The 27,430-nt window shown below is 46.6% G+C and overlaps 1 protein-coding gene across 3 annotated transcripts in view; it reads left to right on the forward strand.

Moving 5' to 3' along the window:
- The window catches only part of LOC126237274 (neither inactivation nor afterpotential protein C), a 383,219-nt gene that overhangs the window by 148,454 nt on the left and 207,335 nt on the right, over nucleotides 1–27,430 (forward strand). For all 3 annotated transcript variants that reach the window (XM_049947204.1, XM_049947206.1, XM_049947205.1), the window contains exons 8-10: nucleotides 3,068–3,158; nucleotides 5,837–6,130; nucleotides 20,274–20,462. In XM_049947204.1, coding sequence (XP_049803161.1) covers nucleotides 3,068–3,158; nucleotides 5,837–6,130; nucleotides 20,274–20,462 — 574 coding nt within the window. The remainder of the gene's footprint in view (nucleotides 1–3,067; nucleotides 3,159–5,836; nucleotides 6,131–20,273; nucleotides 20,463–27,430) is intronic.

Below are 27,430 nucleotides of genomic sequence, written 5' to 3' on the forward strand. Positions count from 1 at the left end.
TTGGTTACCTGTTTTTATAAAGCGGTAAGCGTCTCAACCGTAGCAGCTGCAAGTGTGTCCGGCATTCTGTTTATTCTACAACAGCCGATATAATAAAAGAAAAAAATGGAAAAATTGCACAAAACTAGTGTTTATGGTGTATCACGGTCCAACGGGATTCAGTACATTCCTGTGCCAAATGACTATATCGTCTACAAATGACACTGATGGCTTACACTGCCTTCGTGGATGGCAGCTCTTTCCCTGTCCAATTACAGAATTTTAATCTCACTGACGTTAAATATGTTTCTGTACAATAGCCTTTAAACTGTCACAAGTCTTCAGGCTCCTAAGATTATGGTGCACATCAGCACGTTCTACCATGGCCACAACAAAATGAACACAGAAAAACGGCCAACAGAAAAAATTTTCACTCACCGCACTTCATCATACTGTCACTAGAGCCCTGACGTGACAGCCAAATCCGACACCAATTGTGGAGTCCCAGGGAATGCTAGTCTCTACATGTGCAGGAAGCACGCTCAGAGTGGAAGAGTTTAATTCAGTGGAGCGCCCAAGGGCATCAGTAAGGAAGTGTTGCCTTTGAATACAGTTATTGTCAAGATTTATACAATGCAAAATAGTTTCTTCGTGGCACTGACCAGCGGCAGGCAGATTGTCACAAGTGGGTGGCAGCTGCTGACTCGCCGAACTCAACTGGCATCGATGTTGCTTGTTGTGGTCAGAGACTGCGCACTCTGCAGGGGCGTCATCGTACAGGATATCGGTCCAGAGGTCTGCGGAGGCTGCCTGTCCAGCCTGGACGGTAACAGCTCGGTGAAACAGTCCCACCAAGGCGCTCTCGTGATCATCATAGTTTGCACTCTGGTGGTCGTCGGCCAACAGCTTTGCACGGAGTTATGGCATCCGTGCAGAAGTACGCCCCGAACTGCTAACAAGAGACAGCCAAGACACAAGTAGCTGCTCACAAGTACAGTTAGGTGGCAGCACAGATGTGCTTCTCCCGGAAGGTGTGTAGTGGGAAGCTCGCAGGTCTCCTTCGATTGACCGCCAATTAGTCGTTTATCGAAAGCGCTAAAGTCTTCACATCAGTGGCAGTTCGGATGGCAGCAATGGGTATCCACAGCAGTGGGGTCATAAAGTTGACTGGCTGCTGTCTTGAAGTTGAAGTCATCTGACGAACGATAGCTGGCACATCACAGAAAAGTTTCGATGTGGATTCACAGTAACTTACAATACTGTCTTAATAATTCACCCTGAGCTTCAGAAGTCCAAGTTTTTATACTGATTAGCTTATGCCTAGGACATGGCAATGAGCGAATTTGACCCCGTCTGCTACCGCTTGTCAGCGCTCTACACCACACCACTGTGTCCCTACTGTCTCCAGCCTGGCACTTTCTGCAACGTCTGGATGTTGTGGAGGCGCTCTTGTGTATCTGTTACACGGTCTTACGTCACCTTCCGGTGCTGTTAGCATGATGTTGTGGTGTGATGATTCTGCTGCGTCGCATTTTGCGCTCTCTGCTCGAGTGTTGTGTGACAATGCCCCGTGATGTGCCTCGCTATCTGTAGCATTAGCTTTCCTTCCTGAATTACATTCCGATTAAAATATGCTCTAGAGTATGTCTAGTTCGCCTCTATGCTTGCCAGAGAAAGACTTTTAAAAAATTACGTTTACCCAAAATTCCAGTCTGTGGCGTAACATTTCACTTGCCTATTACAAAGTCAGTCGCGTTAAATCATTTATCTGCAGAAATAAATCAGATGACTGTTCAAAAGATGGAATTTGGAAGCTTCAAGGGGAAGCTAAGAGATTTGTCGCTTGTTTTGTCTAGGAGACTCACAACAACATTCTAATGGGGCGCGCTACGAAAAAGCTGTAGTTCATTATCGAGAGGATTTTTAAAATTCAGGTAATGTTATTCTCAAAGAGACAAATATTGTGTGTTCTACGTACACAAAACATGGCACTGAGCTGCCATGTGGAGGACCTGAGTCCAATTCCAAGTGCTTCCCAGTCCGCATCACTTGGTCCTCTGGACGTAATGGCGGAATTTCTTTAAGGTACACGACACGCAACAACACGAGACAGTAGTAGAGCATATATATATATATGTTTGCGGGCACTCATTCTCCCCAGGAATAAAGTAAGTCACGAAGAAATATTAAGAGTTTAACATCCCTTAAAAGGAAGGGAGGAAGATAAGGGACTAATATTCCGTCTATTGTGAAGTCACTAAGGGTGAAACAGAGGCTTGGGCTAGAGCAAGTTGGAGACTGACATCCATTTCAGAGATACCATCCAAGCATTCACCTTAAACGATTCAGAAACCGCATTCGGTCGAATACGAGTCCAGCATGTTACCACTGCGCCACCTCGCTGGGAGGTATAAAAAAATTAGGACTGTGTAATAGTACCGCCATACGTCATATACACCATATGGAGTCTTATGTTCCGTTATTATCTGTTCTAGACATTCACACTATAACGAGAACTTATACCACCACTGGTATGTTTTAGTTTGTTCAGTGTGTTTAATGCGACATGTATCTACATCCAGATCCCGCTCCAGCTACTGCCGTGTCTGGGTTGTTACTATGGACATGTGTGCAATGTGAGTTGCAGAGGGTGGCCACATGCCCTTCCTGAAGCCACCCCATACCCCCCGGAACAGAAGTAGTGTACCCCAGCTGTCTGCGTAAAGTGTAAACCGTGAGACAGTGCGAACATTGTTCAAATGCCTGAGAGTAGTTTAACTGAGGCGGAACATGGGGACCAATCAGGTATTCACCTAGTGGGATGTGGAAAACCCCCTAAAAACCACATCCAAGCTGGCCAGGACACCGGCCTTCGTCGTTAACCCGCCAGGCGGATTCGATCTGGGGCCGGCGCGCCTACCCAAGTCCAGGGAGCAGCGCATTAGCGCTCTCCGATAACCTGGCGGGTTTAATGCGACATACATTCCTTTTCTTCTTCTTCTTTGTTAAAAAAAAAAGATAAGTTCTCAAGTTCTCTACAACGACAGACTGGGTGATCTGAGTACAAATGTGCAAACCCCTGTTGCAGGTGCTTGGAGAAGAATCCTGAAAATCGTCCGTACATGGTGGAGATTCTGGAGCACCCTTTTCTGACGGCGCTCCCGGAAAATGATTTCCATGTAAGTACCTTTAGGGTCTATTCATATCACTACTAAAATAATTTTCAACGGCACTTAATTGAACTTCTTCAAACTTTCAAAATGTACTTACTTTGAATCTTACATTTGAGAAATACAATTGCATTTACCGTTTAGCATATTATGATTGCTGGCATAGCAAGTGCTACTCGGTTGTTTTCATCAATCCTCCGACAGCGAGTAACAGTGTGCACTTAGTGCTACGAATAATACATGTTGTGAAGTCAGTTCGCTGTCCATTTATGACAGCCATACCGCTGTCTCCCGTTTTCAATTCCATTGTGTTGTGTCTTGTTTCCTATAAATATAATAACGAGCCTCTCCGTTACGACGAATAACGGTATTTATGTATCACACCTCGTTCTAAAGAATATTATTGGGACACGCATGCCAAACGGAAACTACATGGTGAAATTCGTTGGAAAAGAACCATAGCTATGTAAGCGGGAAACCTTACCATAGGAAACATATAAATTAGAATTCTCCTGAGAGATATTATATGCGTTTTAATGTCATTAATTCTTCTGAGAGATATTATATGCGTTTTAATGTCAGTAACACCAATGAAAGTAAAATATCAAAAATATTAATTGAGGAAATAAGTTGGCATTATCATCAAGAGTCCTACAGAAAGTGTGAGTTAACATTGTGATGAACGACTATCAGTGCGAATGTCACTTTACTTAAGCAAGTTAAATAGGGCTCAACGAAAAGTAGTTAGAGTAAATAAGGATGTCTGACACATCACCTCAAGGCCGTACAAAATCCACCTTCCAACACTTACCTGAAACCGGCTCTGCTGCCCACAACATCTAAGAAGACGACCCCATGGGCTTGGCTAGGAATTGATGATGATGATGTTTAGTTTGTAGGGCGCTTGACTGCGCGGTCATCAGTGCCCCTACAAAGTCCCAAGTTTTACGCAGTCCAATTTTTTCACATAGTCCAATTGAGCCTCTGTACCGATTGACGATGATGAGGATGAAATGAAGATGGCAAGACAAACACCCAGTCCCCGGGTGTAGAAAATCCCCAACTCGGCAAGGAATCGAACCTGGGACGCCGTGATCCAGAGACAGCAACGCTAACCACTAGACCATGAGCTGCGGGCGTGGCTAGGAGTGATATACCTCAATTCGCACCACGGACACGAAATACAGTACTGGCAATTAAAATTGCTACACCACGAAGATGCTACAGACGCGAAATTTAACCGACAGGAAGAAGATGCTGTGATATGCAAATGATTAGCTTTTCAGAGGATTCAGACAAGGTTGGTGCCGGTGGCGACACCTACAACGTGCTGACATGAGGAAAGTATCCAACAGATTTCTCATACACAAACAGCAGTTGACCGGCGTTGCCTGGTGAAACGTTGTTGTGATGCCTCGTGTAAGGAGGAGAAATGTGTACCATCACGTTTCCGACTTTGATCAAGGTCGGATACTAGCCTATCGCGGTTGCGGTTTATCGTATCGCGACATTGCAGCTCGCGTTGGTCGATATCCAATGACTGTTAGCAGAATATGGAATCGGTGGGTTCAGGAGGGTAATACGGAACGCCGTGCTGGATCCCAGCGGCCTCGTATCACTAGCAGTCGAGATGACAGGCATCTTATCCGCATGGATGTAACGGATCGTGCAGCCACGTGTCGATCCCTGAGTCAACAGATGGGGACGTTTGCAAGACAACACCCATCTGCACGAACAGTTCGACGACGCTTGCAGCAGCATGCACTATCAGCTCGGAGACTATGGCTGCGGTTACCCTTGACGCTGCATCACAAACAGGAGCGCCTGCGATGGTGTACTCAACGGCGAATCTGGGTGCACGAATGGCAAAACGTCATTTTTTCGGATGAATCCAGGGTCTGTTTACAGCATCATGATGGTCGCATCCGTGTTTGGCGACATCGCGGTGAACGCACATTGGAAGCGTGTATTCGTCATAGCCATACTGGCGTATCACCTGGCGTGATGGTATGGGGTGCCATTGGTTACACGTCTCGGTCACATCTTGTTCGCATTGACGGCACTTTGAACAGTGAACGTTATATTTCAGATGTTTTACGACCAGTGGCTATACCCTTCAATCGATCCCTGCGAAACTCTACATTTCAGCAGGATAATGCACGACCGCATGTTACTGGTCCTGTACGGGCCTTTCCGGATACAGGAAAAGTTCGACTGCTGCCCTGGGCAGCACATTCTCCAAATCTCTCACCAACTGAAAAGTCTGGTCAATGGTAGCCGAGCGACTGGCTCGTCACAACACGCCAGTCACTACTCTTGATGAACTGTGGTATCGTGTTGAAGCTGCATGTGCAGCTATACCTGTACACGCCATCCAAGCTCTGTTTGACTCAATGCCCAGGCGTATCAAGGCAGTTATTACGGCCAGAGGTGGTTGTTCTGGGTACTGATTTGTCAGGATCTATGCACCCAAACTGCGTGAAAATATAATCACATGTCAGTTCTAGTATAATATATTTGTCCAATGAATACCCGTTTATCATCTGCATTTCTTCTTGGTGTAGCAATTTTAATGGCCAGTAGTGTAGATACGGTAGATTAGGCTTCGCCTGTCTTAGAATGAAAATTGCTTATCCGCCCCTTGCTGCCTGCACTCAGACGTGATAACAAGGGGTGTCTGCCGGCAGTTGTCGCAGGAGCTGAAGAAGATGCTGTCGGAGCTGCACCTGACGGAGGGCCGCCGCGGGGAACCGGAGCGCCGGCGCGAGGTGGCGGTGCGCGGCAGCGCTCTCGTGGCGGAGGGTGCTACCGACCCGGAGCCGATGCGCGTCGAGGACCTGGCGGCGCTCGAGCCCGTGCACGAGGACGCCGTGCTGGCCGAGCTGCACGAGCGCATGCGCAGGGGCCACTGCTACACCTTCGTGGGTGACGTGCTGCTGCTCCTCAACCCCAACGAGCAGCAGAACATCTACGGCCCGGAGGTACTGTGCGCCGCCCCTGTACACTGCTCCTTCAACTGTATTTGTTTATGAAACTTCCTGGCAAATTAAAACTGTGTGCCGGACCGAGACTCGAACTCGATTCCTTTGCCTTTCGCGGGCAAGTGCTACACCAACTGAGCTACCCGAGCACTTGCCCGCGAAAGGCAAAGGTCCCGAGTTCGAGCCTCGGTCCGGCGCACAGTTTTAATCTGCCAGGAAGTTTCATATCAGAGCACACTCCACTGCAGAGTGAAATTCTCATTCTGGAAACATTGCCCAGGCTGTGGCTAAGCCATGTCTGCGCAATATCCTTTCTTTCAGGAGTGCTAGTTCTGCAAGGTTCGCAGGGGAGCTTCTGTAAAGTTTGGAAGGTAGGAGACGAGGTACTGGCAGAAGTGAAGCTGTGAGGACGGGGCGTGAGTCGTGTTTGGGTAGCTCAGTTGGTGGAGCACTTGCCCGCGAAAGGCAAAGGTCCCGAGTTCGAGTCTCGGCCCGGCACACAGGTTTAATCTGTCAGGAAGTTTCATATCAGCGCACACTCCGCTGCAGAGTGAAATTCTCATTCTGGTATTTGTTTATGTCAAAATATTGCTGGGTATGCGTAGAATTTTTCCCTGATTACAAAAATTTATTTCCAAGGAACTATGCTATATAGAGCTATGCTGTTAGTTATAAAATCGTAGATTTATTCATTAAGTTCTCACATGTGAGCTATTTGCAGCCCGCAGAGCGTCTAGACGATACTCAATTCATCTCCGTGTCTTCACCAACATCTCTTCCATCGCTGCTTCTGCACCATTCGTACTGATGCTTTAAGAGTTTGCACATCTGTAATGGGTGAACTGAACAATTTATTCTTAACGTAAAACGCAAAAAAGGTCAGAAGGAATTATGTCTGGTGAACGTGGTGGCAATATGTTGGACCCTATCAGTCCAACTGCCCGGAAAGCTTGCATCCAAGAACCAGCGAATAACAGAACAATAGTGTGGCGGTGCATCATGTTGTTGAAACATTACCAATGTAGAAATTCCTGTAACTGAGGTCCAACTCCAAGTTCTAAAACTGTCAAGTAAACTGTTGCCGTAATGAAAGAAAAAGAATGCTCTAATAGTTGTCTTGTGCATTGAACCACATCTAACATTGACATTCAGCCTGTCCCTTGTCTGCTCTACCACGACATGTGGGTTCTCCGTCCTCCAGATCCGCATTTTATGCATGTTTCCTTTCCCAGGTATGTGAAAAGTCGCTTCATTACAACAACAACAAAAACAGTATTAAGGTGCATGCATCTGTTCGTTCCAGCATTTTCCTAAAAAATCGGCGCGTCTGAGCCCACGCCTGGCTGCAAAACTTACAGGAAGTGCACGCTGACTGCATGGATATGCAGCCGTTTTTGTAAAATCTTCACGGCATTGCTTCGAAATGTACCTGTTTCTCTGGAAACACGACGCGTCAATTTCCGGGAATACGCTGAAATGCTGTACACACGGCATCAGTTGTGTCCTTACTCATTCCAAGTCTATCGCTTTCTACCTTGATAAACCGTACGAAAAGACATAACTGCCTCTTGACTGTATAATACGCTTTATTACACGATATAGATTTCAGCCTTAGTCCATTCAAATGTTACAACTGAATGAATAGACTATAAAAGTACAAAAAGCAAAATAGCAGTAGAAAAAGTAGTGCAAAAATGTAATTAATGTATAGATGGCATGATTTGTTTTCTGACTTATATTTCAAAAATCGTCTAAAATATATAACTTCGGTTATACAAACCTGATGTTTCGTAAAATCACTTATTAACAGGATAAGGCTGTGAAATAAAACAGAAGATCAGATCATGAGTCTACACTTTGTTTCATTTCGTCTGAGCAACAACCAACATAAACATAAGTAAAACGATCGTCACAGACGTCACAGTGTGCAGCACGTACACAAGTAGTGCAACTCTTTGTTTAACAATTTGGTTACATTATCTTTGCAACAGGTACAGGACGTCTGTGTTCATATTTTATGACACGGAGAAGCAGCTTCGCCAACGGCCTTGCCGCAGTGGATACACCGGTTCCCGTCAGATCACCAAAGTTAAGCGCTGTCGGGCTGGGCTAGCACTTGCATGGGCAACCATCCGGTCTGCCGAACGCTGTTGGCAAGCGGGGTGCACTCAGCCCTTGCGAGGAAAACTGAGGAGCTACTTGATTGAGAAGTAGCGGCTCCGGTCTCGGAAACTAACATACGGCCGGGAGAGCGGTGTGCCGACCTCATGCTCCTCGATATCCGCATTCAGTGACGACTGTCGTCTGAGGATGGTACGGCGGTCGTCTGGTACCGTTGGGCCTTCCGAGGCCTTTTAGGACAGAGTTTACGAGATGCTACCCAAAATATTTGGGGGCTGGTGCTGCCATCTGTTGAAAACCTTACCTTTGAACTAACGGTCACCACTACCCTCGAAGTAGTTCCCATCCGCACGTACACGCCGGTCCCAGCGCTACTGCCACTGGCCAAACGTTTTCTGGAAGTCCTGTTCCTTGAGGGTGTTTATCAGCGCCAGCGATGCTTCTTGAATCCTCTCTAGATTGTCGAACCGACGGCCTTTCAACATGAGTTTCGGTTTTGGGAATAGTGCCAAGTCGCAAGATGCCAAATCTGGCGAGTACGGTGGGTGGGGTACAACTCCAATGTTGTTTTTTGCCAAAAAGGTCCTGGTCAGCAAGGACGTGTGACAAGACGTGTTGTCGTGATCAAGCAGCCAGTTCCCTTGACGACAAAGTTCGGGCTGTCGTCGCCGCACGTTTTCACGAAGCCGCCGCAAAAATATTTGCTGCGTGGTCCGCTATAAAGATAAGTAGTTAAAAACATCGTTAAGGATTACAACCACCTTACATAAGGGCATGTTTGATACATGGTCCATAATATAAAACAAATGGCCATAACCATCGTTAAGACTTACAAACCCTCTTTACACAAAAGCTTTAAAGATTCTTATAAAAGACCGAGCATTCAAGAGGATAATAGGGGAAAAAGTGCATTATTTATTCCAATTGTAACACTTCAAAATTGCCTAAGGCTGAAACCTAGATCGTGTAATAAAGCAAATCATATAGTCAAATGGCAGTTATATCTTTCCGTATGCCTAACAAGAACGGTAGGACATCCTATGCATATTTCAATTTACGTCGCAAATTTGCGAACATTTGTGCTTATGGACCTAAAGATGCGACTGTCGTCCTGAAACCTGGTTATTCTTCCCTGTTTTGCAAAATAAAATTCTGTTTCAACTGTAGCGGATGTTATCAGTCATGACTGCCAGTTGAAGCACCCCAACTCTTTTTTTTTTTTTTCTTTATTGTGACTTCATTCCCCTGCCCCATATGGGCAGGGGAGGGCTGTCAGCAGCACAATCCGCCACTCTTCAGCCGAGTGACATGACAATTAAAACAACAATAAAATAATACATACATAAGGAGGTAAAAAAGGGGGAACATAAAACAGAGTAAGGGGAGAAAATGGAGGTAAAAATACACTGATATGTAGACGTTCATTGGGGACAGTTAAAAAAGTCACCAGAAAGTTAAAAAACACAGTTGGCGATTCTTGAAACACAGAGAAGTCACTGGATGCGCAGGCACAGGTTAAAAGTCGGCCACAGTATTAAAAACACTCCGAAACAACACACTTAAAACCCACTTGGAGCACACACGACGAAGAATAAAACTACCAGGTGGGACCTGCCGAGGGAAAGGTCAGAGAGGATGGAAAAGGAGGGGAGAGCATGGGGCAGCTGGGGAAGCGGCGGGATGAAGAGAGGAGGGGCAACCGTGGGTTCACGAAGAGGCAGGAGAAACATGGGGCGGGAGAGGAAAAGGGAAGACAGGGCAGGAGGGAGCGCAGAGACACTGAAAGAAGGCACAAGAGATGGAGGGGGAGTAGGAGGGGAAATCCGCTCAGAAGGAGGGAGGGGGAGGAGAGGGAGCCCTGAGGAGGAGGCAGGAAGAGGGGGTTAGAGTTGGTAGGAAGGGTAGATGTCAGGGCGAAGCTCATCATCCAGGAGTGGTAGAAGGTGGAAGTTGTGTTGGGAAAGGAGATGGAGGGTGTGGAGATGGAGAGAGGGAGGGACACAACGGTAAAGGCGCGGCAACTGGTCGGGAGTGAAGAGGAAGGGAGACACCAGGGGGTGAGGGGGATCAAGGCGATGGACAATATATAGTGTGCGGATGTGTTCAAGGAAAAGGAGAAGGTGGGGGAAGGGGATGAGGTCATAGAGGATGCGTGTGGGGGACGGAAGGCGGATGCGGAAGGCGAGGCGGAGCGCATGGCGTTCGAGGATTTGGAGGGCGTTATAGAACCGGGGAGGGGCGGAAATCCAAGCGATGCTGGCATAAGAAAGGATGGGGCGGATCATGGATTTGTAGGTGTGGAGGATGGTGGAAGGATGCAGACCCCATGTCCGGCCGGACAGGAGTTTCAGGAGGCGGAGGCGGTTGTGAGCTTTGTTTTGGATGGTAAGGAGATGGGGAGTCCATGTGAGGTGGCGGTCGAGGGTGAGGCCAAGGTATTTGAGGGTAGGAGTGAGGTGGATAGGACGGCCATAAATGGTGAGGTAGAAATCATGGAGGCGGAAGGAGCGGGTGGTGCGGCCTATGATGATCGCCTGGGTCTTGGAGGGATTAACACGGAGGAACCACTGGTTGCACCAAGCGGTGAATTGGTCAAGGTGGGTTTGGAGAGTACGTTGGGACCATTGAAGGGTAGGATAAAGGGCTAGGAAGGCGGTGTCATCAGCGAACTGGAGAAGATGAACAGGAGGGGGAGGTTTGGGCATATCAGCAGTGTACAGGAGATAGAGGAGAGGGGAAAGGACAGAACCTTGGGGCACGCCGGCAGAGGGGTAGAAAGTACGGGAGTTGGAATTGTGGATAGTCACATAGGAGGGACGATGGGAGAGGAAGGAAGCAACGAGACGGACGAAGTTGATGGGGAGAGCATAGGTCTGGAGTTTGAAAAGGAGCCCGGGATGCCAGACACGGTCATAGGCGTTCTGGAGGTAAAGGGAAACAAAGATAGCAGAGCGACGGGAGTTAAGTTGGAGGGAAAGAAGATGGGTAAGGTTAAGGAGCTGGTCGTCAGCAGAGAAGGAAGGCCGGAAGCCACATTGGGTAAGAGGAAGGAGGCGGTGCTGGTTAAGGTGGCAGTGGATACGGCGAGAGAGGATGGCCTCAAAGACCTTACTGAACACGGAGGTGAGGCAGATGGGACGATAGGAAGAGGTAGCAGAGGGGGGTTTGTTAGGCTTAGGGAACAGCAGGACACTGGAATTCCACAGGTCAGGGTAAAATCCAGTGGAGAGGAGGACATTGTACAGGGTAGCAAGGACAGACAGGAAGGATGGAGGGGATTCTTTGAGGTGACGGTAGGTGACGCCATCATGACCAGGGGCGGTGTTGCGTTTGGAGCGGAGGACGAGTGTGATGTCTTGCATGGTGATGGGAGTGTTGATGTCGGAGGGGGGTAGCCGATCCAAGTACTGGAAGCTAGGGGCGAGCGGGGGGACTGAGGTGTCAGTGCGGTCAAGGACAGTGGGAAAGAGGGAGTAATCAAAATGGGGATCGTCAGGAATGGAGAAGACCTCGGATAGGTGGGAAGCAAAATGGTTAGCCTTACTGAGGTTGTCAGGAAAGGGGCGATCGTCATGGAGGATGGGGTAATGCGGGGTGGGATGGCTACCAGTAAGGCGGTGGAAGGCTGACCAGTACTTGGAGGAGTTGACAGGGAGGGTGGAGTTGAGGCGTGTGCATGTCTGACGCCAGTCCCGGCGTTTCTTTGCTGTAAGGAGGTTCCGGATATGTCGCTGTAATTGCTGGTGGCGGGTGAGAGTATTCCGGTCACGAGTGCGGAGGAAGGAGCGGTAGAGCCTGCGGGAGTCACGCAGAAGAAGGACGGCCTGTGGAGGAAGCGTAGGGCGGTGAGGGTGGATGAGTTTGGTAGGGACATGAGCCTCCACAGCGTCAGTGATGGTCTTCTGAAGGAAGGAAGAGGCATGGGTGATGTCATCAGGGTGGTGGAAAGTAAGGGGGTGGCTTTCGACCTGTAAGGCAATGGATTCCCGGTAGGCATCCCAATTGGCACGGTGGTAGTCATGGACAGACTTTGGAGGGGCAGTGGGGCGGGTGGCTGCAGTGGCAGGACGGGTAGAGGAGATGGTGAGAAGGACAGGGAGATGGTCACTACCGACGGGATCGAGGACATCAACGGCAATGCGACCACGGAGGTTGGGGGAAGCGAGGATAACATCGGGGGTGGAGTTACTTTCAGGACGGGTGTGCTGTGGGAGAGGAACAAGGTCACCATGGAGGGTGGCAGGGAACTGATGCCACCGCCGAAGGGTGGCAGGGTCACGGCTGTGGATGTTGAGGTCAGCGGCGATCACATAGGTGGAGAAGGTACGGTCAACCCCCAACTCTCTTGTGGTTCCCTTTTTAGGTACTCCACGTCGACGTCTGCTCGTAGATACGTATCGTCAGTAGGTTTTCCGGCTTTACTTCCCGACGTGACAGCGACGACTCTCCGATGAGGTGTGGGCTTTGTGTTTTGCTATTACTGCGAGTCTTGTAAATATCGCTTTTGTTTAGTAATTTGCCCGGCTAAGACTCTCCCCTTTTATGATTAAGGTAGCCTGCGCCACCTTTCGGAGGGGGTGGGGACGTCAAAGAGTCACAAAAGTTCTTATTAAACAGTCCGTAAAACACGTAAACGTTCACTTCAGTTAGCGTGTTAGTTAATGCCTACGCTTTCCGATAGATGGTGCAGACTTACTGCTGAATAGCTTTGGTTCCGTAAAACCTTCACTTATCAGTACTAGGTAAATGAAATAAGTACAACACTCTTGTATTTCACTTTCACTCTATATTCAAGGATTAAGATGGTGCTGGATGATGGTCTATTTAAGAGGTTCCTAGCCTGGAGGAATCTAAATAGTCCGCAAATGCCGATATGCACACGCCCTACGTCCAGATTCGAAACTAACGGCACACGACACTTTCAAAAGTCCACACGTTAATATCTGTATACCGGTACCTCTCAATTCACTCGTATCAGCAGATAATTTGAGTTTCTGTCGTCCAATCTAGCACTAAAGTCCTAAAATCGCCTTAATACTCCGTTGCTACCAACAGCCAGAGTTTGTACACTACATCACTTTTAATCTCCGTAATATTCTAACAGTTTCTCGTGAATCTTAACACGATAAAGTCCAATCTAATTATTGCCTCGCTGACTGACACGGGTTCCCCACCCTTTAACGAAACAATTAAGGAAAAAAGGCGGCAATAATGACGATCAAGCCTTTTTATAGATTTTTCATCACAAGAGTTTAACGTCACTGCCTTCTCCATGACGGAGCTTCCATGGCTTTGCTGTACTTAGATGTTAAACTACTTGCTGATATACTATAATTTTGATCTGCAATTGCCGAACTCTGATTCTACACTTTTTTTCCCTCTAAAAATTCTATTCTTAATTTTAAATTATTCTTTCTATAGCTTTTATCACTATAAACTGAACCGAGGTGTTACACAGTCTCTTTAAACCGTTCGTGCCATACTTTGATGCTCTTCACATCTGACATATCTCGGCCGTAGGCATTCAGGGACTGTCGCTAAGAAAGTTAAAGGCAATCATCTTTCATGAAACCACAATAACACAATGCGCTTCCTTCTGAACAGACTTCATTGTGATACTAGCACTCCTAAATTACGCTACCTGTAACAAGAGAAAAAGAATAGAAATCAAGTGGTGTCAGAGTGAATGAGGAAGTGTATCCATAAAAACATGACTTAAGTTATCATTTGCTAAGAACCTCATAGACATGTGGAAGTGTATCCGTAGAAAACTTTATGAAGTAAGCTAGTATTTACACCAAATCGCATAGCCGTATCTACTATAATTCCTTAGAAATAAATTTTTGTAATCAGGGAAAGATATTATGCTCAATCTGCATATGCCATCGACTTCGATGCCAATATGCTTCATTTGCACGCGTCCTTGCTTTATTCGGAGGAGACACGTACTGACCGTCATTTAAATCCCGTTATCGAACAATGTGGCGCAAATGTAAACCACTGGATTCGCTTTCAGGGGGACAGCTGTTCAAATCCATGTCCACCCATTTAGACTTAGGTTCAAAATGGCTCTGAGCACTATGGGACTTAACTGCTGAAGTCATCAGTCCCCTAGAACTTAGAACTACTTAAACCTAACCGTAGCGGTCGCGCGGTTCCAGACTGTAGCGCCTAGAACCGCTCGGCCACTCTGGCCGGCTTAGACTTAGGTTTCCCTAAGTTGATTTAAGGCAAGTGCCGTAATTTTTTTTTTTCATGGCACAAGGCCAACTTCCTTTCCTATCCTTCCTCAAGCCGAATTTGCAATCCATCTCATACACTCAGATGATAAAAGTCATGAGATTACTTTATCCACCCACACATATAGCGGTAGTATCGCGTACACAAGGTATAAAAGGGTAGTGCATTCGCGGAACTTCCGTTTGTACATACACTCCTGGAAATTGAAATAAGAACACCGTGAATTCATTGTCCCAGGAAGGGGAAACTTTATTGACACATTCCTGGGGTCAGATACATCACATGATCACACTGACAGAACCACAGGCACATAGACACAGGCAACAGAGCATGCACAATGTCGGCACTAGTACAGTGTATATCCACCTTTCGCAGCAATGCAGGCTGCTATTCTCCCATGGAGACGATCGTAGAGATGCTGGATGTAGTCCTGTGGAACGGCTTGCCATGCCATTTCCACCTGGCGCCTCAGTTGGACCAGCGTTCGTGCTGGACGTGCAGACCGCGTGAGACGACGCTTCATCCAGTCCCAAACATGCTCAATGGGGGACAGATCCGGAGATCTTGCTGGCCAGGGTAGTTGACTTACACCTTCTAGAGCACGTTGGGTGGCACGGGATACATGCGGACGTGCATTGTCCTGTTGGAACAGCAAGTTCCCTTGCCGGTCTAGGAATGGTAGAACGATGGGTTCGATGACGGTTTGGATGTACCGTGCACTATTCAGTGTCCCCTCGACGATCACCAGTGGTGTACGGCCAGTGTAGGAGATCGCTCCCCACACCATGATGCTGGGTGTTGGCCCTATGTGCCTCGGTCGTATGCAGTCCTGATTGTGGCGCTCACCTGCACGGCGCCAAACACGCATACGACCATCATTGGCACCAAGGCAGAAGCGACTCTCATCGCTGAAGACGACACGTCTCCATTCGTCCCTCCATTCACGCCTGTCGCGACACCACTGGAGGCGGGCTGCACGATGTTGGGGCGTGAGCGGAAGACGGACTAACGGTGTGCGGGACCGTAGCCCAGCTTCATGGAGACGGTTGCGAATGGCCCTCGCCGATACCCCAGGAGCAACAGTGTCCCTAATTTGCTGGGAAGTGGCGGTGCGGTCCCCTACGGCACTGCGTAGGATCCTACGGTCTTGGCGTGCATCCGTGCGTCGCTGCGGTCCGGTCCCAGGTCGACGGGCACGTGCACCTTCCGCAGACCACTGGCGACAACATCGATGTACTGTGGAGACCTCACGCCCCACGTGTTGAGCAATTCGGCGGTACGTCCACCCGGCCTCCCGCATGCCCACTATACGCCCTCGCTCAAAGTCCGTCAACTGCACATACGGTTCACGTCCACGCTGTCGCGGCATGCTACCAGTGTTAAAGACGGCGGTGGAGCTCCGTATGCCACGGCAAACTGGCTGACACTGACGGCGGCGGTGCACAAATGCTGCGCAGCTAGCGCCATTCGACGGCCAACACCGCGGTTCCTGGTGTGTCCGCTGTGCCGTGCGTGTGATCATTGCTTGTACAGCCCTCTCGCAGTGTCCGGAGCAAGTATGGTGGGTCTGACACACCGGTGTCAATGTGTTCTTTTTTCCATTTCCAGGAGTGTAGATGATTCATGTAAATAGGTTTCCTACGTGATTATGGCCGCACGATTGTAATTAACAGACTCTGAACATAGAATGGTAGTCGGAGCTAGATGCATGGGACATTCCATTTCGGAAATCGTTAGGGGATTCAGTATTCCGAGAACCACATTGTCAAGAGTGTACCATGAATACCACATTTCAGGCATTTCCTCTCACCACGAACAACGTAGTAGCCGAGGGCCTTCGATTAACCACCGAGAGCAGCGGCATTTGCTTAGTTGTCAGTGCGTGAAATAACCGCAGATGCACGACGAACGTATCCGTTTGGTCAGTGGGGCGAACTTTGGCGTTAATGGGATATGGCAGCAGACGACCGACGCAAGTGCCTTCGCTAACAGCACGACATCTCCTACAGCGTCTCTTTGTGCACGTGACTATATCGGCTGGAACCTAGACGACTGCGAAACAGTGGCCTCGTCAGATGAGTCCCGATTTCGGTTGGTAAGTGCTGATGGTAGGGTTCGAGTGTGGCACAGATCCCACGAACCCATGGATCCAGGTTCTCAACATGACACTGTGCAATCTGGTGTTGGCTCCATAATGTTTTGGGCTGTGCTTACATCGATTGGACAAGGTCCTCTGGCCTAATGACCATTCACTGGAAATGGTTATGTTGGTCTAGTTGGAGACCATATGCAGCCATTTATGGACTGCATGTTCCCAATTTTTATGGATGACAGTGCGCAATGTCACCGGGCCAAAATTGTTCGTTATAAGTTTAAAAAATATTCTAAATAATTTGAGCGAATGGTTTGGCCACCCAGATCCTACAGCGTCTCTCTGGGCACGTGACTATATCGGCTGGAACCTAGACGACTGCGAAACAGTGGCCTCGTCAGAAGAGTCCCGATTTCGGTTGGTAAGTGCTGATGGTAGGGTTCGAGTGTGGCACAGATCCCACGAACCCATGGATCCAGGTTCTCAACATGACACTGTGTAATCTGGTGTTGGCTCCATAATGTTCTGGGCTGTGCTTACATCGATTGGACAAGGTCCTCTGGCCTAATGACCATTCACTGGAAATGGTCATGTTGGTCTAGTTGGAGACCGTATGCAGCCATTTATGGACTGCATGTTCCCAATTTTTATGGATGACAGTGCGCAATGTCACCGGGCCAAAATTGTTCGTTATAAGTTTAAAAAATATTCTAAATAATTTGAGCGAATGGTTTGGCCACCCAGATCCTACAGCATCTCTCTGGGCACGTGACTATATCGGCTGGAACCTAGACGACTGCGAAACAGTGGCCTCGTCAGAAGAGTCCCGATTTCGGTTGGTAAGTGCTGATGGTAGGGTTCGAGTGTGGCACAGATCCCACGAACCCATGGATCCAGGTTCTCAACATGACACAGTGCAATCTGGTGTTGGCTCCATAATGTTTTGGGCTGTGCTTACATCGATTGGACAAGGTCCTCTGGCCTAATGACCATTCACTGGAAATGGTCATGTTGGTCTAGTTGGAGACCGTATGCAGCCATTTATGGACTGCATGTTCCCAATTTTTATGGATGACAATGCGCAATGTCACCGGGCCAAAATTGTTCGTTATAAGTTTAAAAAATATTCTAAATCATTTGAGCGAATGGTATGGCCACCCAGATCCTACAGCGTCTCTTTGGGCACGTGACTATATCGGCTGGTACCTAGACGACTGCGAAACAGTGGCCTCGTCAGATGAGTCCCGATTTCGGTTGGTAAGTGCTGATGGTAGGGTTCGAGTGTGGCACAGATCCCACGAACCCATGGATCCAGGTTCTCAACATGACACAGTGCAATCTGGTGTTGGCTCCATAATGTTTTGGGCTGTGCTTACATCGATTGGACAAGGTCCTCTGGCCTAATGACCATTCACTGGAAATGGTTATGTTGGTCTAGTTGGAGACCATATGCAGCCATTTATGGACTGCATGTTCCCAATTTTTATGGATGACAGTGCGCAATGTCACCGGGCCAAAATTGTTCGTTATAAGTTTAAAAAATATTCTAAATCATTTGAGCGAATGGTATGGCCACCCAGATCCTACAGCGTCTCTTTGGGCACGTGACTATATCGGCTGGTACCTAGACGACTGCGAAACAGTGGCCTCGTCAGATGAGTCCCGATTTCGGTTGGTAAGTGCTGATGGTAGGGTTCGAGTGTGGCACAGATCCCACGAACCCATGGATCCAGGTTCTCAACATGACACTGTGCAAGCTGGTGTTGGCTCCATAATGTTTTGGGCTGTGCTTACATCGATTGGACAAGGTCCTCTGGCCTAATGACCATTCACTGGAAATGGTTATGTTGGTCTAGTTGGAGACCATATGCAGCCATTTATGGACTGCATGTTCCCAATTTTTATGGATGACAGTGCGCAATGTCACCGGGCCAAAATTGTTCGTTATAAGTTTAAAAAATATTCTAAATAATTTGAGCGAATGGTTTGGCCACCCAGATCCTACAGCGTCTCTCTGGGCACGTGACTATATCGGCTGGAACCTAGACGACTGCGAAACAGTGGCCTCGTCAGAAGAGTCCCGATTTCGGTTGGTAAGTGCTGATGGTAGGGTTCGAGTGTGGCACAGATCCCACGAACCCATGGATCCAGGTTCTCAACATGACACAGTGCAATCTGGTGTTGGCTCCATAATGTTTTGGGCTGTGCTTACATCGATTGGACAAGGTCCTCTGGCCTAATGACCATTCACTGGAAATGGTCATGTTGGTCTAGTTGGAGACCGTATGCAGCCATTTATGGACTGCATGTTCCCAATTTTTATGGATGACAATGCGCAATGTCACCGGGCCAAAATTGTTCGTTATAAGTTTAAAAAATATTCTAAATAATTTGAGCGAATGGTTTGGCCACCCAGATCGCCCGAAGTTAATCCCATCTAACATTTATGGGACGTTATAGAGAGGTTACTTCGTGTACAGAATCCTTCACCGGCAATACTTCCACAATTATGGATGGCTATTGGGACAGCATGGCTCAATATTTCTGCACGGGACTTCATACGCCGGCGAAAAGGCGGTCCGACACAATATTAGGAGGTATCTCACGACTTTTTCCACCTCGTAATTCGTCAACTCTAGACAGGGGAGAGAAAAATCATTAATGGAATTCTACAATGTTCAATATTAGGTCTTCTATTGTTTCTCATACATGTCGACGATCTTCCGGTGATACAAACGAAGCAGAATTAGTACATTTTTACAGACGATTCAGTTATTATGGTCAATCTTAACTAACTTACAGCAACAAATGAAATTCTAAATAATTTGTTTAGAAGGCTTATTGACTAGTTTTCTGCAAAAGTACTCTCTCTTTCTCTCTTAGTTTTAGGAAAACGGTGCATATTCAATTCAAACATCGAAACGTGCTACGCCAGCGATAAATTTAAAGCGGTAACGTAGTTAGTACGTACGACAGAGTCTTCAAAAATTTTGGGTGTACAAATCGATGAAAAATGAGATTGTAAATAAATACATTTTAGCACCTAAGGAACTCAATTCGTCCACATTTACGCTTAGCGATATTCCAAACCCTGGAAAGAGACAAACCATTAATTTAATAAAATTTGCTTTCTTTCGTTCAGTAGTGGGCAAAGAAATGGGACTCGGTATACTAAGGAATGGAGAGACACGCTTGAGGATGACTGAGGCTATCGATACTGTGGTAATGAATTGTTCGGTGGGTAGTTCAGTTGAAAAGGAATAGACATATCTAAAAAGGGCAACCACAGAAGCTGGAAGGAAAACCGTAGGTACAGGGAAGAGAGAAAAAACTGCAGAGAAATAATGGATAACAGAAGAACTCAGTTGATCGACGAAAGAAGGAAATGCAAAAATGTTCCTGAAGTTCAGCAATACATAAATACAAGTCATTTAGGAATGAAACAGCTAGTAAGTGCAGGGTAGCTAAAGCAAAATGGCTGCAGGAAAAGTATGAAAAAATTTAAAAAAAGAAGATACAAACAGTGTACTTTAAATTATCCTTGGTTTTGAGTTACCCATGGAGACTCGTGTCCGTATTAGCCCAGGTAACTGAAGGCTTTTCAGCTTTCTCAGAATGAAACGCCATAAAGTTATGATTCGAGTTGACTGAGCCAGACTGAGTTTGCAGCGGTGGGTGACTGTGTTACAGGTGCACACCAAGTACCAGTTCAAGTCGCGGTCGGACAACGCGCCGCATATCTTCGCGGTGGCAGACCGCGCCTACCAGGACGCGATGCACCACGAGGAGCCGCAGACCATCCTGCTGGCGGGCGAGACAGCCTCCGGCAAGACCACATCGCTGTCGCATCTGGTCCACCACCTCGCCTTCCTGGGAAAGGTCAGTAGCCCGGCCGAGATGCGACAACCACTGCACTGTCTCCCGATACATATCACAAATGAAAATCTAAACGAGAAATTTATTCTGTTGGCTTATACTATGACCTTTCCAAAGCCTTTGAGTATGTTGATCACAACTTTCTACGTGGATAACTAGTTGTGGCATTGATGGCGTTCCTCTCCTCAAGACATTGCATTATCTTCACAAAGGAAAGAAGAGAATGTCATAGACAGACTATGTCACATGCACGGATCTAACCTCAGAAGGGAGGAGCGTAGTTTACAGTGTTCCACAGGGATCAGTACTAGGGCCACTCTTCTTCTCGGCTTCATAAATGATCTTCGAGTTACTGTAAGGGGCAATTACAAACTGTAATGTCTGTTGACGACATAGGCATACTAAACAAGGTTCCAAATTCAACCACAGCAAATCCAGCTCATACGATAGCTGGAAAGCTGACCTTGTTCTCTTTGAATTTATTTTGAGCTTCTACGCCAGTCTCTTGTAGTCATGTTTCGCTCATGCACACTACGTTCGCGCCAGTGTAGGGCGATCAAATGATTTACCTATCGCACTACCTAATTGGCCCATTGAAGTAATTTATCACATACCTATTTCTCATGCGCAGTGGATAATGATAATAGGAATTCACTGGTTACTCGATAGTAAAATAACATCGTGAACAGTGCAGCATTCTCTGTAGTTTCATCAGCTTAGCTCGCATAAGGCCCAGCTTCCTTTTAATATCAGACATCCTCGTAGCTCATATCATCTGGGGCGCTTCAGAGTGACTGGATTGAAAGCAGTTATCACATGTTGGGTTACGGTTACTCGTCTCGAGAATACTGTCCCATCCAAAACCTTGTAAAATCAATGTGACGTATCGTGCTATAAATCATCCTTAACGAACAATCACTCACGTAAAGTAAGGAAATACAATAGGTAAAATAATTCAATTCAGTCCTCTCTGTGGGGATCGGATGATCAAAATACGAACCACAGGAGGCGCACGCGTGACACATTCATACCCTAATCCACACAGGATTTCAAGAGTTCTAATCTAGTTGGATAAATACCCTCAACACCTAGAGTGCGCTGGAGGGTGTCAGGAGAATACGTCTTTGTGGACTAGCGGAGCCGACCACCAACACCTACAAGCCGATGAAGATATAAAAATCATAAACTGGACGAAATTTTCCACAAATATATATGACTATCTTACTTATTCAGGAATGAGCTCAAGGGACTATTTGTGTTCTATTACAGTAGTGTACATCTATGAAATCTTCACGGGTTATCAGCCGAGTGGCGTCGTCTTCTAGTCGCAACGTTACAATGGATTGTGTATCCAACATCTTCAAGCGAAGTGTACATATTAAGTACATATTAAGAACACCTGCTCAACAGATGGGCTGTATTCATTCTATCTTTCATAACTTAAGAAACTGTGCAGTAAATCAGAATTACACATGTATGTATGTGACTACTCGTTAACCTCAAGAGAATGAGGTCGATAGATTAAACATAGCCAACGGTAGATAAATAGAGAATCACATGGGTGGCTGATGGCCAGAATACAATATATTTCAGGTAAGTTCAGACGACGCAGAATAAATCAGAATTATTCATGCGTTTGGGTATTTGTTAAACATATAAGAATGAGATCTATTGTTTAAACATAACCACGGGTTTATAATCTTGACCTGAGAAGCATCTGGGCCAACAGTGCCTTGATGAACTTGTGAATAGTATGCCTCGACGGATACAGTCATGCATCAGTGCAAGGGGACGTGCTAATGGGTATAAGAGGTACTGGTGTGTACAGCAGTCTGGACCACCACCTCTACAGGTCACGCTGTATGGTGGTACAACATGCAATGTGTGGTTTTCATGAGCAATAAACAAGGCGGAAATGATATTTATGCTAACCTCTTTTCCAGTTTTCTCTACGGGTTCCGGAACTCTAGGAACCGAGGTGAGGCAAAACTTTTTTTGTTGATGTGTATTTACAACCATAAGACTTGCATCTGCTCATCTTGCGTTACTAACAACAAACGGCGATAATGCAGCAAGAAGAGAAAAGGGTAGCGCTCCGTCATTTACTCTGAATAGCTTTGCATTCACCATTTTTACAGCTTCTGGAAGTTTTGCTGTGTTAAAAGTAATCTTTGAACATTTAGCAAACACGTATCTCGTAAATTTTTGGTTTCTTTTAAATGTTTTATTCCATTTTTTTTACAATATTACATTTTTTACTAAACATAGGGTGTCAGTTATTGAACTATATGAAATAAAATCGTCATAACTTCTTAACGGTTTTCGTTAGGACATTTAAACTGCACGGTTTGCCTCAGGGCATGATGGGAATTAGTATGCGCATACATGGTTTGGTTTAGCGACGAAGCCCATTTTCATGGGTTTGTCAATAAGGACTGAGAATACGCATTTCGCGGTCGAGAAGTCTCTTCACCCTCAACTGGACCTTTTTGTGGGGCTATTTTGAAGACAATGTGTGTACAGTAACCCCAAAACCGTTGCCGAACCGAAAACAGACAACGAGGTGGTCATCGACAGCATCGATGTCCCGACACTTCAGCGGGTCATGCAGAATTTCGCTATAAGTCTACGCCATATCATCGCCAATGATGGCGGGCATATCGAACATGTCATAACGTAAATCCGAATATCCGTAGTGACGTTTACATGTTGAATAAAGTATGTGCACGCCGTAGTTTTTAACTAATCTGCATTTTTTCCATATAGTTCAATAATTGTCGCCCTGTACACTTCTTTACATTATCAGTTATGAGAGTAAAATTAGGGAAAAAAGAAGATAATAATATGAAACGATTCACATCCCGCCTTTTTAGTATTGCCTATTCGCATGAGCTAGTGTCTCTTTAAACTCTGCATGTTAATGTACTGGTCTCTAGCATAAACGAGGGCTTTGTTTTGGATTCAAAGATTCTTCATCGTAAATCCCTTGTGACCAGTTAGTATTAGGTTTCGCTCTTTCTATAATTATGAATGTTGTAGCTGTGTGTCTTTTAAACGATGTAAGGCAATTGCAAGCCACAGCTTGCTTTTAATCATAAATATATGTCTGAGTGATGCTAAATATTATTATATTTACATAAAGAAAAATATTATCTTCTCAATAACCTTCAAATGATGAGCTACACCTTTAATTTTTATATATGAAATTAGTAAATTCATTCATGGCACTTTTGTTGCTTGTGCCTGCCGTCACGTTCAGAACTCAGATTAATAATCTAATTAATTAATTGAACCTTGAACTGCTGGTGTACAGTGAATAGTTGAGGGAATATGAATGAGAACAGTGGCGTATTTAAGTGCACAAAACTAATGACAAGTTTTATTAATCCTTTTATGCTACAAGGAGCTGATAAATCTTACACATAAAAACGATAAACACTGATCAGAAAAATGATTGTGCTTGATTGACAAAACATTCATTGGGGTGGAAGCTATACAAATTCTCCCCTGAACTAATCCCTCTTACAACGCAGTCTGAATTAGTTAACATGAATCTGCTGTGAGGCCCAACTCTATTCAAATGGTATCAACTACGACCAAGTGCACCACAAACCATTGTTCACCGGCAAACAGTGAGCTGTGAATATCATTTAACAACCTTACGCTGGTGCAGCAGTGTTTTATCCTCTCACCTTGATTCCGGAGGCAGCAGGAAACGGCGCACTGTGGGCGATGATCAGTGCGCTGCGGCAGTTGTAAGGTTCTGACACGTCCACGAAAATTTGCAAACTATGCAGACTGGCGTTCTGATAATCAGAAGGTGGGAAGCTTCCCCATCAGAGCCCTGAAATTCTGGCAGATTTCAGTGTGAGATGTGCCCGTTCGCTATTCTGGCCAAATCAGTTTGACTCACATGTACGACAGTGCATGCTGGATTTATCAAACGTCAGACAGCTGACTCTGGATGAATTAAGTTCACCCTCATTACACCATTATGTCCAAAATGATATGCATTTCACTGTCGGTACAGCTGGAAACTGCCACTAGTTCTTAGTCCACCCCAGGATACAGACCACAAGTCTCATCCACTAGGAAAAGACCTGAAGATCTCCACCAGGAGAAGACCAGAAGACGAAGAAGGCAAAGAATCACTACCACTTTCCACCAAGCCTTGCTACGGGAGCCGAATTAGCAAAAGTGAAACTGCCCCCACATTATGCAAACCAGTCGAACTATCCTCTACTCATTGAATCTCCCCCCTTGACTGTTCTGTTGGCCTTGTGGCCAATCCAGATACAGCACCGGGGTTCCCACGCTGGGGGATCAAGCCTCTGGTTTGCATGTCCTGAGAGGAGCCAATCAGCGACTCAAAATCTCTCTTGCCTGGAACAAGAAGATCTTAGACCATGGAGGCATCGTTCTCACGGTAAGCATGGCCATGTTTCAGCAGAAAAGCGTCTACCTAGCTATGACCAGAGTCCCTCATTTACGGAGAGATTTAATCTTTCCAGGCCAACCATTTCCAATTTTTGAAAGAAGGCTGTTAATCTTCCCAGACACTCACACCCGTGAAATATATGTTTCTGTCACTCGTTAAAAGAACCTGGGGAATTCCTGGCATCAGTGGAGTTACAGTGTTGCCTCCACTAAACACCTGCACCAGCCACTCTGTCTGTGTCGTCCCAGCTTATAATATGATAATGCACAGAGTTCTATGACCTTCTCACTGTTTGCACAAGAGCTCAGTTTACTGCCATCTCTCTTAAATGGCTTCCTCCACCCACTTTCTGCCAACCGGATGCCTTTGCAATGGACTACTGTCTGACCCAGGTAAAATGTTTTTGCAAATCAGTGCCCTCCTTCTCCGACCCTAAGCAGAAAGAGGGGAGTGCTACAGTTAGAAGGTCCTCTGCAGGTACAATCCACTGAGTGCTGCTTCATTCATACAGTCCAGCCGCTGCTCACAGAATTTAAGGCCCCAATCCAACTCTCTCCCTGTTCTCCATGACGTCCAGTATGGCCCCTCTGGTACAAGTTCTCTATAGGCTACACATGCAGGTATAGGATTGTACGACAAATGGTGTAATATATGTGAGAGCTACTGATGTAAAATTGTCTCCATTTAATTGTGTTAACGTTTACTGCACTCGTGGTGCTAAGCATACGTGAAGTGTTTAATATATCTGAAGCCAACTTACATAGTTCTGTTAAGTATGTTTTTAGAGTTGTATGTTAATGTTTTTAATAACTTCAAGCTGAAATTTTTCTGTATGTCAAAGATGATGAAATGCAGGTGAATATTAAACTGTATTACGAGGGAAATCCCAACAGTAAGGACTCCTATTTTTTTTATAAGTACAGAACTCTGTTTGAGTGGCACTTGGTCACACTGTTATGAAGAGTGCTTCACGCGCTGTGTGTAAACATGTGCACGTCGCGCTGAGGCGCTCAGTCGTGGCTTGGCAGTTGTTGAGAATGGAGCACCCGTTGGATGTTACCGCCAAGTGCGAACTGCGCTCAGTTATTCGGTTTTTGAACGCAAAGGGCATTGCGCCCATTGAAATCCATCGCCAATTGACGGAAGTGTATGGTGAGTCGTGCATTGATGTCAAAAATGTTCGTAAATGGTGTAGAGAGTTTGCAGCTGGTCGGACCGAAATTCACGACGAACAAAGGAGCGCGAGACGGTCAGTTTCTGAGGAGACAGTGTTGAAGGTTGAGCAACGCATGCGCGAAGATCGGCGGATCACCCTGGGTGATCTCTGCACGTTGGTTCCTGAGGTTTCCCCGAAGCACCGCTCACAGAATTTTAACGGAAACATTGAACTACCGGAAGGTGTGCGCAAGATGCTTCAAATGGTTCAAATGGCTCTGAGCACTATGGGACTTAACTTCTGAGGTCATCAGTCCGCTAGAACTTAAAACTACTTAAACCTAACTAACCTAAGGACATCACACACATCCATGCCCGAGGCAGGATTCGAACCTGCGATCGAAGCGGTCGCGCGGCGCGCAAGATGGGTGGCACGCATGCTGACAGGACCACATGCGGCAACGAGTTGATGATTCCAGCGCATTTCTTCACCGCCTTGCAGCCGAACAGGACTACTTTCTGGACTCAATTGTCACGGGTGGCGAAACCTGGGCATACCACTGTACACCTGAGACCAAGCAACAATCACGCCAGTGGCGGCATCCTTCTTCGCCAAAGCCGCGGAAATTCAAACAAACGCAATCTGCCGGTAAAGTTATGACAACCGTTTTCTTGGGATCGGAAAGGGGTATTGTTGGTATACTTTATGCCCACTGGGACCACAGTTAACGCTGACAGGTACTGTGAGACTCTGAAAAAGCTCAAACGGGCAATTCAGAGCCGGAGAAGAGGAATGTTGAGCAAGGGTGTACACATTCTCCATGACAACGCTCACCCATACATTGCTCGCCAAACCGTTTCTGTCCTGCAACAGTGTCAGTGGAACATAATCACCCACCCACCCACCCTATAGTGCTGACTTGGTGCCCAGTGACTATCACCTGTTCCCTATGAAGGTAGGAGACGAGATACTGGCAGAAGTAAAGCTGTGAGGACCGGACGTGAGTCGTGCTTCGGTAGCTCAGATGGTAGAGCACTTGCCCGCGAAAGGCAAAGGTCCCGAGTTCGAGTCTCGGTCGGGCACACAGTTTTAATCTGCCAGGAAGTTTCATATCAGCGCACACTCCGCTGCAGAGTGAAAATCTCATTCTGGAAACATCCCCCAGGCTGTGGCTAAGCCATGTCTCCACAATATCCTCTTTCAGGAGTGCTAGTTCTGCAAGGTTCGCAGGAGAGCTTCTGTAAAGTTTGGAACGTAGGAGACGAGATACTGGCAGAAGTAAAGCTGTGAGGACCGGGCGTAAGCCGTGCTTCGGTAGCTCAGATGGTAGAGCACTTGCCCGCGAAAGGCAAAGGTCCCGAGTTCGAGTCTCGGTCG

This window comes from Schistocerca nitens, chromosome 2, assembly GCF_023898315.1.
Source record: "Schistocerca nitens isolate TAMUIC-IGC-003100 chromosome 2, iqSchNite1.1, whole genome shotgun sequence".
NCBI classification, from domain to species: Eukaryota; Metazoa; Arthropoda; class Insecta; order Orthoptera; family Acrididae; genus Schistocerca; species Schistocerca nitens.